This window comes from Rutidosis leptorrhynchoides, chromosome 2 (genome assembly GCF_046630445.1).
Source record: "Rutidosis leptorrhynchoides isolate AG116_Rl617_1_P2 chromosome 2, CSIRO_AGI_Rlap_v1, whole genome shotgun sequence".
Taxonomy (NCBI): Eukaryota; Viridiplantae; Streptophyta; class Magnoliopsida; order Asterales; family Asteraceae; genus Rutidosis; species Rutidosis leptorrhynchoides.
In genome coordinates, this window is record NC_092334.1 from 135,547,660 (window position 1) to 135,566,356 (window position 18,697).

Consider the following 18,697-nt stretch of genomic DNA (forward strand, 5'->3'; position numbering starts at 1 on the left):
AGAAGTTGAATGGCTTCATGGATCTCTTTATTTGTACCTATGATATTAAGATCATCAACATAAACAGCTATGATCACATATCCAGATGTTGTTTTCTTAATGAAAACACATGGGCAAATAAGATTATTGGTATACCCTTTGCTTATCAAGTAATCACTTAATCGTTTATACCACATGCGACCCGATTGTTTCAACCCATATAAAGACCTTTGTAACTTGATTGAGTACATTTCTTTGGGTTTTGCATTGGTTGCTTCTGATACCTTAAATCCTTCAGGTATCTTCATATATATATCACTATCAAGTGATCCATAAAGATAAGCAGTCACAACATCCATGAGATGCATTTCTAAATTTTCAGAAACTGCCAGGCTGATTAAGTATCTAAAAGTAATTGCATCCATAACAGGAGAATAAGTTTCCTCATAATCAATTCCCGGTCTTTGAGAAAAACCTTGAGCTACAAGTCTAGCTTTATACCTTGTAACTTCATTTTTCTCATTTCTTTTTCGCACAAAAACCCATCTATATCCCACAGGTTTCACATCTTTAGGTGTGAGAATGATAGATCCGAAAACTTTTCTTTTATTGAGTGATTCAAATTCAGCTCGTATTGCTCCTTTCCAATGATCCCAATCATGTCTATTTTGACATTCCATGACAGATTTTGGTTCCGGATCATCATCATCATTCATGATGTCATATGCAACATTATATGAAAATATCTCATCAAGATTTTTCATTTCATTTCGGTTCCATAATATTTTTGAATGTGCGTAATTGATTGAAAATTCCGTATTGACATCATCAATCTCCTCTGCAGAAGGAGTATTGATTTGTAGTTCTTCTTGAACACTTTCTTTTACCTCATTATCAGCTGATTTTCTTTTCCGAGGATTTTTATCTTTGGAACCAATTGGTCTCCCACGTTTCTGGCGTGGCAAAGACTCAAGAATAACATTATTGCCAGTTTTTGGAATTTCAATTCGAGCTGGAGCATTTGCTGCTGGTATATATGATTTAGTCACTCTTTTTGTATCTGTAAATGCATCAGGCAATTTATTTGCAAGTTCTTGCATATGCATTATTTTTTGAATTTCGATCTCGCATTCTTTTGTGCGAGGATCAAGATACATTAATTGAGGTTCACACCATGAAACATCATTTTCTTTATTTTTTATTTCTCCCCCTAATCTAGGGAATAATGTTTCATTAAAGTGACAATCAGCAAAACGTGCTGTAAAAACATCACCCGTCATGGGTTCAATATATCTTATTATTGAAGATGTTTCATATCCAACATATATTCCCATCCTTCTTTGAGGACCCATTTTAGTGCGTTGTGGTGGTGCGATAGGGACATAAACCGCACAACCAAATGTTCTAAGGTGGGAAATATTTGGCTGATGACCAAAAGCAAGTTGCAAAGGAGAATATGTATGACTTGCGCTTGGTCTAATGCGAATCAATGATGCAGCATGCAAAATTGCATGGCCCCATACAGATACTGGGAGTTTTGTTCGCATTATCAATGGTCTAGCTATTAGCTGCAATCGTTTAATTAATGATTCAGCTAAACCATTTTGTGTATGCACATGGGCAACGGGATGTTCAACAATAATCCCAATAGACATGCAAAAGTTATTAAATGCTTGAGACGTAAACTCACCGGCATTATCTAGTCTCACCCTTTTAATAGTATAATCAGGGAAATGTGCTCTCAATTTAATAATTTGAGCAAGAAATTTTGCAAATGCCATATTTCGACTTGATAATAGACAAACATGAGACCATCTACTAGATGCGTCTATTAGAACCATAAAATATCTAAATGGTCCACATGGTGGATGAATTGGTCCACATATATCACCTTGAATTCTTTCAAGAAACATTGGTGATTCTTTTTCAACCTTAAGAGGTGATGGTCTTATTATCAACTTTCCAAGTGAGCATGATGTACATGGGATAAGTGCATCATGAGGGATCCTTTGATCCGCCAATGGATGTCCATGTGTATTTTGTATTATTCTTTTCATCATTGTTGATCCTGGGTGACCTAATCTCTCATGCCACAAACTGATCATTACAGGATGTAACGACCCGCCAAAATCGCTATTGACGCGGCACGTTAATCATTGATTCCACAGTGAGGTTTTGACCTCTATATGATACGTTTTGATAAAATATTGCATTCATTAAAGTAAGTGACTTTCTAAACATAGAAAGTTATAAACATGTGGGCAAGTGCTTAGGTATAAGCAAAACCCCGAAATACATAAGTCTTTAATTTACAGGTTGACATCACAGTCCAATTATTTATTACACAACGCAGTTTTATTTTGAATGCAATAAACTTTGTACAAAGCATGAGAGACTCCATGCAGGCAACAAGCACATCACAGCGGAAGCATTCTAAGGACCTGAGAATAAAACATGCTAAAAAGTCAACACGAATGTTGGTGAGTTATAGGTTTAATTGCTCGAGTCATAAACATATATAAAGATAGACCACAAGATTTCATCAAAAGTTTATCAATAGATTCTACGTAACAGAGCACCCTGGTAACTAAACTTAACGCTATAGTGATAATTACCCCATTCGTTTTAATACACGCAAACCAACGTGTCTTAAACTCAAATAACATACGTCCGTTAAAAGGCTAGCGCTCTAGCTCGGACGGGGATGTCAAGCCCTATGGATCCATATACAATTATTCGCGCCCACTAGTCCATATCCTATGTACTGGCAGCTACTAGTTACCAAAGCTAATGAATTTTCGGTTTAACTCAGTGTAGAATTTAGTATGTACTTGTGTCTTATCGCGTTTAAAATAAATTGCATGTATTCTCAGCCCAAAAATATTTAAAGTATTTAAAAAGGGATCTATAACTCACAGTTCAATATTGCGATTCAATATTGTAGGCAAATTGCGTAGACGTAATGATGGTAGACGACTGTATGGTTGGCCTTGGATTCAAGAACAATACCCCGAATAATACCCAATATTTCCTTAGCTTAAAGCGGTTTGAAACCCGAATTAAAAACACCCTCGTATATACCTTATTATTATTAAACTTAAATTTAAAATTAAAATTATAATATAAATATAAATATTGAGAGATAAATGTGAAAAAAATTCGTCGAACGAACTGCGTATTTATATTACTTTTCGATTTACTGTAGCTCATGCGATCGCATGAGTTTTCAGTGTTTTTGCCATGCGATCGCATGGCCGCCTTTTCCGTTTTTGTTTGCTAGTTCGTCGACATCAAATAGTGTTACTGTAGCAAATAGTGTTACTGTAGCAAATAGTGTTTTACTGTAGCAAATAGTGTCTACTGTAGCAAATAGTGTTTTACTGTAGCAAATCACTGTAGCAAACTCGTTTTCACTGTAGCACTGTAGCAAAATACGGTTTTACTGTAGCAAATAGTGTTTTACTGTAGCAAATTGTGTTTTACTGTAGCAAAGTAATTTTTACTGTAGCAAATAGGGTTTTACTGTAGGAAAGTCGTTTTTACTTGTACATATATATATACATACATATAATTGTTCATGAATCGTCGAGAGTAGTCAAAGGTAATTGTATATATGAAACAGTTCTAAAATTTTGAGACTCAATCTAACAGACTTTGTTTAACGTGTTAAAATAATAAATCGTATAGAGAATTGGTTTAAATTAGTCGAAATTTTTTGGGTCATCACAGTACCTCCCCGTTAAAGAAAATTTCGTCCCGAAATTTTGAGTAGTACCTGTTTCATGAGCGATATCAGTGAACAAATGTGGATACTTTTGCTTCATTTGATCTTCACGTTCCCAAGTAAACTCGGGTCCTCGTCTTGCGTTCCAACGAACCCTAACTATCGGTATTTTGCTTTGTTTTAATTGTTTGACCTCACGGTCCATGATTTCAACAGGTTCTTCGATAAAATGGAGTTTATCATTGATTCGTATTTCGTCAAGAGGAATTACGACATCTTCTTCAGCTAAACATTTCTTCAAATTTGACACGTGAAATGTGTTGTGAACACTACTAAGTTCTTGCGGTAGCTTTAATCGATAAGCAACTGTTCCAATTCTTTCGGTGATTTCAAAGGGTCCTACGTACCTAGGACTTAGCTTTCCTCGTTTACCGAATCGTACAACGCCTTTCCAGGGTGACACTTTCAACATGACTTTGTCGCCCACTTGAAATTCTAGCGGTTTTCTTCTTACATCAGCATAACTCTTTTGGCGACTCATGGCCGTTTTCAATCGCTGTTGTATTTGAATGATCTTTTCGGTGGTTTCATGAATAATTTCTGGTCCAGTAAGTTGTCTTTCTCCTACTTCACTCCAACAGATAGGAGATCTGCACTTTCTACCGTAAAGTGCTTCAAATGGCGCTGCGTTGATGCTCGTATGATAGCTGTTATTGTATGAAAATTCTGCCAACGGTAAGTGTCGATCCCAACTGGTTCCAAAGTCAATCACGCATGCCCGTAACATGTCTTCCAATGTTTGTATTGTTCTTTCACTTTGACCATCTGTCTGTGGGTGATAAGCGGTGCTCATATCTAATCGAGTTCCCAATGCTTTTTGTAATGATTGCCAAAAACGTGATGTGAATCGGGTGTCGCGATCAGATATGATGGAGATGGGTACACCATGCCTGGAAACTACTTCCTTCAAATATAGGCGTGCTAATTTCTCCATACTGTCTGTCTCCTTTATTGGTAGGAAGTGAGCTGATTTAGTTAGACGATCAACTATCACCCAAATAGTATCATGACTACTTGCAGTCCTTGGCAATTTCGTAATGAAATCCATGGTTATTCTTTCCCATTTCCACTGCGGAATTTCTGGTTGTTGCAGTAATCCTGACGGCTTTTGGTGCTCAGCTTTGACCTTTGCACACGTTAAACATTTGCTTACATAAGTAGCAATTTCTGTTTTCATATTAGGCCACCAATAAAACTTCTTGAGATCGTGGTACATTTTTCCGTTTCCTGGGTGAATTGAGTACCTCGTTTTGTGTGCTTCATCCAGTACTAGTTGCCTTAGGTTACCATGTTTTGGTACCCATATCCTACCAGCAAAATACAGGGTTCCATCGGCTTTTTCTTCAAGTTGTTTTTCTAACTCTTTGCTTATTTCGCCTTTTTCGTTTTCTTCTTTTAAAGCCTCTAACTGTGCTGCTTGAATTTGCTTTGTGAGATCAGTACGAATTGTAATATTCAAAGCTCGGACCCTAAGAGGTTTTACTCTTTCTTTTCGACTTAGGGCATCAGCTACAACATTAGCTTTTCCGGGGTGGTAACGGATTTCACAATCGTAATCGTTTAACAACTCTACCCAGCGACGTTGCCTCATATTGAGTTGTTTTTGATCAAAAATATGTTGAAGACTCTTATGGTCGGTGTACACTGTACACTTGGTGCCATATAGATAGTGTCTCCATATTTTGAGTGCAAAAACTACTGCTCCAAGTTCCAAATCGTGCGTCGTATAGTTCTTTTCATGAATTTTTAGTTGTCGTGAGGCATATGCGATAACTTTTGTGCGTTGCATTAATACACATCCTAAACCTTGGCGTGAAGCATCACAATAGATCACGAAATCATCATTTCCTTCCGGTAATGACAAAATGGGTGCAGACGTTAACTTCTTCTTTAATAACCGGAATGAGGATTCCTGTTCTGTGGACCAATCATACTTCTTTCCCTTTTGAGTCAATGCAGTTAAGGGTTTGGCGATTCTAGAGAAATCTTGAATGAATCTTCGGTAGTAACCAGCAAGACCTAAGAATTGGCGGATTTGTGTTGGAGTCTTCGGTGTTTCCCATTTACTAATGGCTTCGATCTTGGCGGGGTCAACTTTAATTCCATGTTTACTGACAACATGGCCCAAAAATTGTACTTCTTGTAACCAGAAATCACACTTCGAAAATTTTGCGTACAATTCTTCTTTCTTGAGTATCTCTAGTACCAGTCTTAAGTGTTGCTCATGTTCTTCCTTGTTCTTTGAGTAAATCAATATGTCGTCGATAAAAACAATGAAAAATTTGTCTAAATACGGTCTACAGATGCGATTCATTAGATCCATGAATACTGCTGGAGCATTAGTCAATCCAAAAGGCATGACTAAAAATTCATAGTGACCGTAACGGGTTCTGAACGCTGTTTTAGGAACATCTTCTTCCTTCACTCTCAGCTGATGATATCCGGAGCGTAGATCAATCTTAGAATAAACCCTTGATCCTTGCAATTGATCAAACAAATCATCAATCCTCGGTAATGGGTACCGATTCTTGATCGTTAATTTGTTTAATTCTCGGTAATCTATGCACATTCTCATAGATCCATCCTTCTTCTTGACGAACAGAATAGGAGCACCCCAAGGTGAAAAACTAGGACGAATAAATCCACGATCCGATAATTCTTGCAACTGGTCTTGTAATTCTTGCATTTCTGAAGGTGCAAGTCTATATGGAGATCGGGCTACAGGTGCAGCTCCTGGTATGAGATCAATCTGGAATTCTACACATCTGTGTGGAGGTAGCCCCGGTAATTCTTCTGGAAATACTCCGGGATATTCTCTTACAACCGGCATGTCATCAATGCTTCTTTCTTCAGTATCGATCTTCTTTACGTGTGCCAGAATAGCATAACAACCTTTTATTATAAGTTTTTGGGCCTTCATACAGCTGATAAAGTTCAGTTTTGAGTTGTTCTTCTCCCCATAAATCATTAATGACGTTTCATCCTTACGAGGGATGCGGATTGCTTTCTCAGCGCAAACAACTTCCGCTCTTGTTTTGGACATCCAGTCCATGCCAACGATTACATCAAAACTTCCTAATTCTACGGGTATCAAATCAATTTTGAAGGTTTCACCAGCGAGATTCATTTCGCAACCATGGCAAATTTTATCGGCTTTTATCAGTTTACCATTAGCTAATTCAATAGTATATTTATCGTCTAGAGGTAATGATGCACATTTTAGTTTAAAACTAAAGTCTTTACACATATAACTTCTATCAGCACCCGTATCAAACATAATAGAAGCTAGTTGATTATTAACGGTAAACGTACCCGTGACAAGATTAGGATCCTCACGTGCTTTACTGGCACTAACATTAAATGCCCTCCCACGTGCGGGTTCTTTGTTCTTCTCCTTATCATGGCATTGATTTATAAAGTGACCGGACTTCCCGCATCCATAACATTTCTTGACATCGGTCAATTTTGTCTTTACTTCAGAAACGGTGGCATAACAATCTTTCGCCACATGTCCTTTCTTGTTGCACTTATCACAGACCACTTGGCAATAGCCTGCATGATGTGTGTAACACCTTTTGCAGAACGGATGAGGTCCCTTATAGTTTGGACTTGCAGTTGCCCCATCTTGTTTACCTTTAAAAGTTTCTTGTTTCTTCAGGTGAGTACTTTTGCCCTTATAGTCTTCCCATTTCCTCTTTCCTTCAGTTGTCTTGACTTCGGTAATTGGTGTCTTAATCGAACTCTCTGTGATCTGGTCCATGAGTTGGTGTGCCATTGTCATGGCTTCCTGCATCGTATTTGGTTTGGACGATGTAACATTTCCTTTGATATTGATCGATAAACCGTCAATATACATTTCTATCTTTCGTTTCTCATTTGGCACCAATTCGGGACACAACAAGGCTAGTTCCATGAAACGCTTTTCATAGTTATTGAGATTCGCGCCGATAACCTTCAGATTACGTAACTCAGATTCCATTTTTCTGATCTCGTTTCGAGGACAGTACTCCTCGATTAGCATCTTTTTCAGTTCTTCCCAAGAGATATCATATGCCGTATCTATTCCTTCTGCTTTAGCATAATTGTTCTACCAAGTAAGTGCACCATCTTGCAACGTGCACGAAGCATACTTTGACTTGTCTCCGTTCGCACAATTACTGATTTTGAAAACGGACTCCATCTTTTCAAACCATCGGGTTAGACCGACTGGTCCCTCAGTTCCACTAAACGTCTGTGGTTTGCATCCTTGAAAAGTTTTGTATGAGCATCCGTTTCGTGAATTTGTGTTTACGGCTGCTGCTTTGGCTGCTGCTTCAGCTGTTGCTTTTGCTGCTTCGGTTGCAGCAATTCTTTCATTCACACGTTTCTCGACTAGTTGCTCAAACTCAGCATCCGACATTTGAGACATGTTTCTTCAATAAACATAACAGATATAATTTAATCATATAGAATATTATAGGTAAAATGAGTTGTCAATAGTTAATCGTAGCATATTAATAATATGAACCGATTATTATAAAAGCCTTTTCTTCTTATTAGCATTTTATAATTATTTCTAGGGTATTACCTACCCGTTAAGTTCATACATAATAGCTAGTACAAGGAATTAACTACTAAAATCCTAATAATATTCCACTATGAAAAATTATAGCGAGTTACTACATTATTATGTAATAATAATAATAATAAGTAGTAATAATACAAATAATCATTCCATGCATTTATTATTAATAAACCAAAATAATACAATATCATACAATACTGATATTTTACATATGCTTATTTTACATAACAAGATAGAGTAGCACACATAAGCAATAGAATAGCGCATGGAAGATTTATGGTTGCGAGGTCGTTTATTCAGAACTATCAGAAACTTCTTCCCATTTGGTTCTCTCTGCCAATTGTTTGTGTGCACATGGTCCGACAGACATTCTGGCAGTGTATTTTATTTTTGGTTGGGGTTTTGAGGTACCCGTTGCCTCAGTGGGTTTAATACAATAAGGGTGGTTACGGATCGAATGGTCCTGTTCTTTTTTAATAATTAAGGACATTTTATTATTGTGGTTGTTTTTATTATCTATAGCAAGTTGGAATTTCTCCTTAGTGATCTCTTTTATTTCATTAGCGAAATCCTCCTCCTTACTGATCTCGTCTGATGACGAACTGTCTGAGTCATGTGTAGGAGAATATGATGACGAACTGCAAGAATATGTACCGGTGGTCATGAACCGAAATCTGCCAGGCGTAATCGGCACAACCCGCCCGTCGGCGGTATATCTGGACCAATGTCCATATTTGTTTAGAAATGGACGATCCTCGTTTACTCCAGGGATCATGGGTCCATGCCAACGATACTGTGGCTCCGGAAAACTAAAGCTGGGTGGAGCTGCAACCTCCTCTGGGTTTACCGGGAGTTGAGATTCCCCGCCTAACACAATTTCTTCTTTAATAGGTATTGGAACGCCCTTTTCAGTTGTGGATAGAATAGATTCAGTGTCCGATTCCGAGTCGTACAAAATGATAGGATTAGAAGAAGTCATCTATCACATAATTGAAACAACAATTACGTTAGCATATAAATATATCACATATAATGTTTTTGACCAAATAATAAGCAAAAATCAGTAAAAACAGATATGGTCATAGTCCAGACTCACTAATGCATCCTAACAATTACCAGTTAAACACACTAATGTAATTTCTGGTTCCCTATGACCTCAAGCTCTGATACCAACTGTAACGACCCGCCAAAATCGCTATTGACACGGCACGTTAATCATTGATTCCACAGTGAGGTTTTGACCTCTATATGATACGTTTTGATAAAATATTGCATTCATTAAAGTAAGTGACTTTCTAAACATAGAAAGTTATAAACATGTGGGCAAGTGCTTAGGTATAAGCAAAACCCCGAAATACATAAGTCTTTAATTTACAGGTTGACATCACAGTCCAATTATTTATTACACAACGCAGTTTTATTTTGAATGCAATAAACTTTGTACAAAGCATGAGAGACTCCATGCAGGCAACAAGCACATCACAGCGGAAGTATTCTAAGGACCTGAGAATAAAACATGCTAAAAAGTCAACACGAATGTTGGTGAGTTATAGGTTTAATTGCTCGAGTCATAAACATATATAAAGATAGACCACAAGATTTCATCAAAAGTTTATCAATAGATTCTACGTAACAGAGCACCCTGGTAACTAAACTTAACGCTATAGTGATAATTACCCCATTCGTTTTAATACACGCAAACCAACGTGTCTTAAACTCAAATAACATACGTCCGTTAAAAGGCTAGCGCTCTAGCTCGGACGGGGATGTCAAGCCCTATGGATCCATATACAATTATTCGCGCCCACCAGTCCATATCCTATGTACTGGCAGCTACTAGTTACCAAAGCTAATGGATTTTCGGTTTAACTCAGTGTAGAATTTAGTATGTACTTGTGTCTTATCGCGTTTAAAATAAATTGCATGTATTCTCAGCCCAAAAATATTTAAAGTATTTAAAAAGGGATCTATAACTCACAGTTCAATATTGCGATTCAATATTGTAGGCAAATTGCGTAGACGTAATGATGGTAGACGACTGTATGGTTGGCCTTGGATTCAAGAACAATACCCCGAATAATACCCAATATTTCCTTAGCTTAAAGCGGTTTGAAACCCGAATTAAAAACACCCTCGTATATACCTTATTATTATTAAACTTAAATTTAAAATTAAAATTATAATATAAATATAAATATTGAGAGATAAATGTGAAAAAAATTCGTCGAACGAACTGCGTATTTATATTACTTTTCGATTTACTGTAGCTCATGCGATCGCATGAGTTTTCAGTGTTTTTGCCATGCGATCGCATGGCCGCCTTTTCCGTTTTTGTTTGCTAGTTCGTCGACATCAAATAGTGTTTACTGTAGCAAATAGTGTTACTGTAGCAAATAGTGTTTTACTGTAGCAAATAGTGTCTACTGTAGCAAATAGTGTTTTACTGTAGCAAATCACTGTAGCAAACTCGTTTTCACTGTAGCACTGTAGCAAAATACGGTTTTACTGTAGCAAATAGTGTTTTACTGTAGCAAATTGTGTTTTACTGTAGCAAAGTAATTTTTACTGTAGCAAATAGGGTTTTGCTGTAGGAAAGTCGTTTTTACTTGTACATATATATATACATACATATAATTGTTCATGAATCGTCGAGAGTAGTCAAAGGTAATTGTATATATGAAACAGTTCTAAAATTTTGAGACTCAATCTAACAGACTTTGTTTAACGTGTTAAAATAATAAATCGTATAGAGAATTGGTTTAAATTAGTCGAAATTTTTCGGGTCATCACACAGGATCACATAATTTTTCTTTAACTACCACATTTACTTCAGGTACATTTATATGTGTATAATGTAAACCAGAATGAAGTCTTGGTAGTTTTTCAATTACACGATTCTTATCTGTGATACTTAAATATTTTTCATTTTCTGTTGTCACTGACTGATAATCATATCCATTTTGGTATATGTCAGAGAAACTTAACAAATTTCTCTTTGACATGGGAGAAAATAAGGCATTATTTATCAGAAAATTCGTACCATTTGGTAACATGAATTTTGCCTTTCCCATTCCTTTTATTAAGTCCACAGGACCTGATATAGTATGTATAGTTCCTTCCGTTGCTTTCAAGTCTGTGAAATATTTTTTAGATTTGAGTATGGTGTGAGTGGCACCACTGTCTGCAATACAAATATCTCCACCATTTGACTGATTTTTTACTCCAGCAGTATACATCATGAACTTCAAAAAAAAATATGAGAAACAAATAATGAGTATATAATTCATCAATATATTACATTCAAAACATGTTACAAACGATAGCACATAATAAAGAAATATGTAGTAAACTAGATATAGTGTAGATTGAAAATCTACAACCATTTATTTAACGAGAACATATAATAGGATATCTATATATATATATATAGATATTAGAAATTTATTCATTAAAGTAGTCACAAGTTGGCTCAGTGATTTTTGTATCAAGGTCATCCACAAGATTTGCTTCTTTTCCTTTTCCCTTTAGGGATTCTTGATACCGATTAACAGAATGCTGATTTGTTCGGCAGTTTTTAGACCAGTGGCCAATTTTACCACATCGGTAACAAGAATCTTCAACATTCTTTGAAGAGCCTTCTTCAACATTGTGATTTGTGGGATTGTATGGTGTTTGGATTTTATAATTTTATGGATTATTATTTCTTTGTCCACGACCACGACCACCACGACCACGACCACCACCACGACCATTACCATAAGGGTGATTTCGAACATAGTTATGATTTTTATTATTGTTATGGTAATTTCCATGATGATGGTTTTGGCCAATATGGCTACGACCTCTTCCACGCCCTCGTCCATGTGCATTTCTTCTTTTATTATTATTATTATTATTGTTAATAGCATTAGCTTCAGGAAATGCTAGCGCACCGGTAGGACGAGATTCTTGATTTTTCATCAGTAATTCTTTATTAACTTCTGCAACTAAGAGATAAGTTTGAAGTTTGGAAAAAGTTTTATAATTCTGCAATCTTAAATTTTCTTGCACAGTTATATTTGCAGAATGCATTGTGGAGAAAGTTTTCTCCATCATATCAGCATCACTTATTTCTTGACCACAGAATTGAAGCTTTGAAAGGATCTTGAACATGGCCGAGCTGTATTCACTTACCTTTTTGAAATCTTGGAACCTTAGATTTCTCCATTCTTCCCTCGCAGCTGGAAGTAATATTTCCTTTTGATTATCGAATCTACTCTTGATACTTTCCCATAAAACATGTGGATCTTTGATAGTGAGAAACATATGTTTTAAGGTGGTATTAATATGTTTGCGAATAAAAGCAATTGATTTTAATTTATCTTGATCGGAACAAGTATTATTTTCTTTTAAAGTTTCTAGAATACCCAATGATCCAAGATTTATTTCTACGTCCATAACCCATGATGTGTAGTTTGTTCCCGATACGTCTAAGGCATCAAACTCAAGCTTTGATAAGTTTGACATTTTCTATTTTCAGAAAGATGAACAACATAAATCATAATCATAATCATAATCATAATATTTTTTTTCGTAGATAAATAACAACATGCAATTAGAATTAGTTTAGATTCATAAGTAGTAAACAAAGGAATAATGATATGATTACAAATAATAAAATCATAAGGGAATATAGGTTCATATTATATTATATTATTAATGATATTATTATAATATATATTAAGTTATAATATATATTATTATAATATATTTTTCTTATTTTAACCTTTAAGATTTACTTTTAATAAAAATACAAACTACTTTTCTTATTTTAACTTTTAAGATTTACTTTTAATAAAAATACAAACTACTTTTTTATTTTAACTTTTAAGATTTACTTTTAATAAAAATACAAACTACTTTTTTTATTTTAACTTTTAAGATTATAAATTTAAGAATAAACATTAGTATGCATGAAATAAATAATGATTAATTGCATAAGTAATCATAAATGTTAGATAACATATAAAGACCCCATCGTATTCGTATTGATCGGAATTAATCTCGACCCATGGTACCGTGTTGTCAAATGACGTGTTGCGTACATAAAGTACCGTGTTGTCAAATGACGTGTTGCGTACAATCATGAGGTCTTATTAACATAAATATAAATGTTAGTGAAGTTAATAAGAGTTAGATTACAGAAAATATAATTCAGGTGGTATAACCGACCATATATAACTTAAATAACATAAATATAAATGTTAGTGAACATAACTGTAAATGTTAGTATACATAAATAAATGTTAGATAACATAAATGTAAATGTTAGTATACATAAATAAATGTTAGATAACATAAATGTAAATTAGGCGACAGTGTCGACCATATATCATTTAGGTGGTATAACCGACCATATATTAGTTAGGTGGCAGAGCCAACCATATTTAGTATAAATGTTGAGATAATCGTGCTGATAACGTGTTATAATTCAGTAGGCTTATAACTACCTTTAGTGGTTCTTGACTGTAGAAGGTATATAGAGATAGAGATACTGTAAAACGGAGAAAACAAAGGTTGAACAAAAGGTATGAGTAATTGGTTTTTTATTTATAGAAAAATGTACAATGAGAGTTTGGTGGCATTTGGAATCTAGAGAGAAAGAGTGTTTTTTGTTAACCAAAAAATACATACAATAAACTCTAACTCAACACACCTATTTATACTCAAAAAAATATACTATGCAATATCTATAATAATAATAAAATTATCATCCAATTATTACTTTTATAACAAAATAATAATAATAATAATTAATATTAATGATTAGGAAAATGCTAACGATAGCTCTAACGGTTGTCGTTAACATGTATTAATTAATTATACATGGCGGTTATTAGTCATTAAAGGCGGTTATCAAAATTTACAATATTTTAAAACATGTTAACGACAACTCTTAGTGCTGTCGTTAGTATTTTCCTAATAATTAATATATTAATATTAATACTTTAATAATGGGGGATGATTCTCACACACTGTTTTTTGATCCTTACACACCAATTTACTTGAACTCCTCCCTAATAATAGGGTAAAAGGGTGTGTGAGGATCAAAAAACAGTGTGTGAGAATCATCCCCCTTTAATAATAACAATAATAAAATAATATATAATATAGTTTGGACCAATAACTTGATCCGAACTAAAACCCGAAATTAGACCCGGATGGAAACATAGAAACTGAGCCCTAACATATTTCCTTCATTAACCTCTCGAATCTCATTTTCTCCAAGATATCTTACGTGGCATCCACACGTGTGTTCGTCGTCAATAACAGCTCCGCCACACGCCCTCTAACTTTCATCTGTAAGCTCTCTTGATAAATTTTATTATTACGAAGGAAATATAATTATAATTAATATAATTATATATATCGCCATTAATAATACCAATTTTGCGGTTATTAAACGATTTGCATGAAAATTAATTACAGTATTATGATTTATGATGATGCAGAATTATATTAGGTGTGTATAGCGATAGAAATTAGGTTTTGATTATATATATATGATCAAATTATCATATGTCATATCGTGTTTCTTTGATATTTCTCATATAAGCTACACTGTTATTTTGTTGTATAGATAGATATTTATATTTTTCCGGAAACATTTTTGAAATTATGATATGCTAATAATTGTCATCGTGACAATATATGTAAGTTGATTTTAATATAATGTCAATAGAGGAGTCTGTTTCTTTCGTATCGAGGTGTTTTTTTAAAGGCAAACTCGCACGCCCCTAATATTAACACGAATATATACACCACGAAATGTCCTAAGTAGGACTCGATCCCCCTACCTCCAGGTTGTAACCTCGATACCTCCAAGCCATTGGCTCTTTGGTTCGGATTTACCTTAAGAAGTTCCTTTTGATTTTGGTGAAACTTAAGTTAATTAGCGGCTGATGTCAGGCTTTAGATATTCAATTATCGTATAATGTAATGATCACATTTTTATGCACCAATATATAGTTGCTGTGATATATATCTAACAAGTTCAATTATATATATGCAGGTTATCAAACACTAGGAATAAATGGCAATCTTCGACTGTTCCTTTAACGAGCAAGATATTCAAAGATGTCCTTTTTTGAGGAACATCAACAAACCAACCAATTTCTCATTTGCTTCACTCAATCTGCCTGTACCCGTAATAAGCTTATAATCTTCTACCTGATCATGCCTAAATGAATATATGTCTGTATTTGTAACTGTTTTCAGTTTAAACAATTATATTCTGTTTTGGAATTGTGCATGACAGGTGAATGGAGCCAAGGGTCCAATATTTGAAGATGACTCTAACTTCGATATGGCATTCAAGTTTTTTCATGGAAAAAATGGGGTGGTCCCACTCTCTGACACAGATTGTGAAAAAACCAAGGCAGATACTCCCCTAAAGTTTAACCCTTTAACGAAAAATATTGCAACCATCAGTTTGTCAGCATTTGGACCGGGTGGGCCATTTAGTTCTAAAGTTTTGTCACAAAAACTGAACTTGCAGAAACGTAATTCAAACTCATCCAAAAGGAAATCATCACACAAGGTATTCATCAGCGAACCATGAATAAGTAGCAAGATTAAAAATGGATGTCTGCAAATCACTAATGCAATGCCACACCTAAAGTTCTGATCTTTTAAATATACTTTACTCGTGTTTAGGGTGAGTCATTCACACACGAAGCACTAGGAAACGAGTGGTTGGAAAAGGGAAACTGCCCAATTGCCAAATCATACCGAGCTGTAAGTGGGGTCCTCCCATTAGTTGCATCAGTTCTTAAACCGCCACCTGGAATCAAACTTAAATGTCCAGCTGCTGTAGTGGCTGCTCGAGCCGCACTCGCAAGGACTGCGTTTGTAAAAAACTTACGCCCTCAACCACTACATGACAAAATGCTGGTCATAGGCATGTTAGGAATGGCAGCTAACGTTCCGTTAGGAATATGGAGGGAGCACACTAAGAAATTTTCATTATCTTGGTTTATTGCAGTACATGCAGCCGTGCCTTTTATAGCCATGCTTAGGAAATCAGTTTTGATGCCTAAAACAGCTATGGTGTTTACAATTGCAGCTTCTGTACTTGGGCAGGTTATTGGGTCAAGGGCTGAGCGGGTTAGGTTAAGGGCTCGGGCCCAGACGGTTGGTCAAGTGGTTAATGAAGAAACGGTTGTATGATTATGGTTCGGCTAATGTTGATACCCGTCTGGCTAAGGGTCAGTGTGGTAGTAGTGATCGAGTGATATGGTGGTCGCTTAATGTAAAGGGTGCAAGGTACCCGTCTGATTCTTCTTCGCCTGGTGTGTGTTTTTAGTTAAAAGTATTTGTACCTGAAAACCACCTTTGCATATGCAGTTGGTTTATTAGATACTGAATATTTGTTTATGTGTATGATTATCCTGAAGTAAATAAAATCCGGTCATGGTGTACGGCCGATGTATTAGTACCATAATAATGTTAGGATTTTTACACTATTTTAATGGTTTGAGTAAAGCCATCCAAAACATGCCAACAGGGGATACCTACATCAACAGCTTATAGATCATTACCTTTGTAATGAATAGATAGAATTACAATGCAAACATACATCAAAATAGATATAGATACAATAGATAGATACAATAATATAAAACTACGTACGGGTGGTTACGAATCTGTTTAGAAATAAACTCAGTGAGTTGAACTATGGATCCTTTTTGCAGCTTTTGAGAACTAGCTAACTCTTTGCATTTATCAGCTATCATTCCTTCGTGATGACATGATTTTTTTTCTTCAAAATAGTAAAAAAATACATGGTATATTATAGAAATGGTTTTTCAAACTCTAACTTTATAAAAATAGGAAAACCGGCCTTTGAATTGCCGGTTTGGCACTTTTCCATCCAAACCGGCATTCCAAATACCGGTTTGGAGCAACAAAAAAAAATTACAAAAATGCCATGTTAAAAACTAAACCCTAAACACTAAACCGTTCGTGTTAAAAACTCAATCTAAATTCTAAATCTAAACCCTAAATCTAAATCCTAAACCCTAAATTTCTAAACCCTAATATCTAAAACCTCAACATACGTTCGAAAAACACGATTTTTGTTATATATTAATTCTTCGAACGTTTTTCCGCCAAAATAAAAACATTTATCACAAAGTGTCTTTATTAAATGTTCATATATCCATCCAATCTATAATGTTCGTGAAAAAAGTTTTTTCAAAAAACGAAAAAAATAAAACTTTTGCTTCCCCCGATTGGTTACTTCCCCCTTGATCCTACCAATATATATATATATATATATATATATATATATATATATATATATATATATATATATATATATATATATATATATATATATATATGAAAGCTCTAGGTTCACGAGCTCGACATTTGAAGCTGGAGCTCGAACTCGAACTCGTTTATTATGAAAACCGAAAATGTAAGATCTCAAAAAAAAAAAAAGAAAAAAAAAATTTTCATGTAGGCAAACCGGCATTTCAAACGCCGGTTCGACTACGTGGCATTTTTTTTTGTCATTTTTTTCTCCAAACCGGCATTTGAAATGCCGGGTTGGGTCGAAAAGTGGCAAACCGGCAATTCAAAGGCCGGTTTCCCTATTTTTTTATAAAGTTCGAGTTTGAAAAACTATTTTTGTAATATGCTATGCATTTTTTACTAGTTTGAAAAAAAATTCGTGATGACATGAACAGTCAGATAAGAAAAGCAAGCCTGTATCTCTCTTTCGTAGGAATTCCAGATTTGGTTTTATGTATTCGAATATTGATTACTTGAAACACCGGTTTCAGATCCATCTTTTGACAATCTCCACTTGATAGCAGCCGGACGTAAGATCTATGGCCGTAATATTGATCGGAAGATGTGTAATTTGTGATGACCCGGAAATTTCTGATCAAATTTAAACTTTATCTTTATATGATTTCGACACGATAAGTAAAGTCTGTAATGTTGAGTCTCAAAAATTTTGAACTGTTGTTATACATTCATTTGACCTTTGACTATTTCCGACGATTCACGAACAAATATTGTAAAGAAATATGTGTATATATATATATATATATATATATATATATATATATATATATAAAAGTTTATATAATAAATTGAAGTAATAAAATACAATTTGATCATTAAGATTTAGTATGTAAAATATATATAAAATAATAAAGTGGGTACTAAAATTGTAACGACCCTGGATTTTTCAACTTATATTTATTAATATTTATTATTAATACTTGTGTTTTAATAAATGTATTCTTATACATTTACTTGTTACCGTATTTGACTTTACATGTCCCGACTTGTCTTTGTGACACACGTACTTTTCACGA

The 18,697-nt window shown here is 34.8% G+C and overlaps 1 protein-coding gene across 1 annotated transcript; it reads left to right on the forward strand.

Moving 5' to 3' along the window:
• Nucleotides 1-14,522: 14,522 nt before the first annotated feature.
• LOC139891428 (uncharacterized) lies at nucleotides 14,523-16,928 on the forward strand. The gene is made up of 4 exons (XM_071874397.1): nucleotides 14,523-14,668; nucleotides 15,379-15,513; nucleotides 15,625-15,906; nucleotides 16,023-16,928. Exons 2-4 carry the CDS (start codon nucleotides 15,400-15,402, stop codon nucleotides 16,533-16,535), a joined length of 909 nt encoding a protein of 302 aa, XP_071730498.1. The 5' UTR covers nucleotides 14,523-14,668; nucleotides 15,379-15,399; the 3' UTR covers nucleotides 16,536-16,928.
• The last annotated feature ends 1,769 nt before the right edge of the window (nucleotides 16,929-18,697 follow it).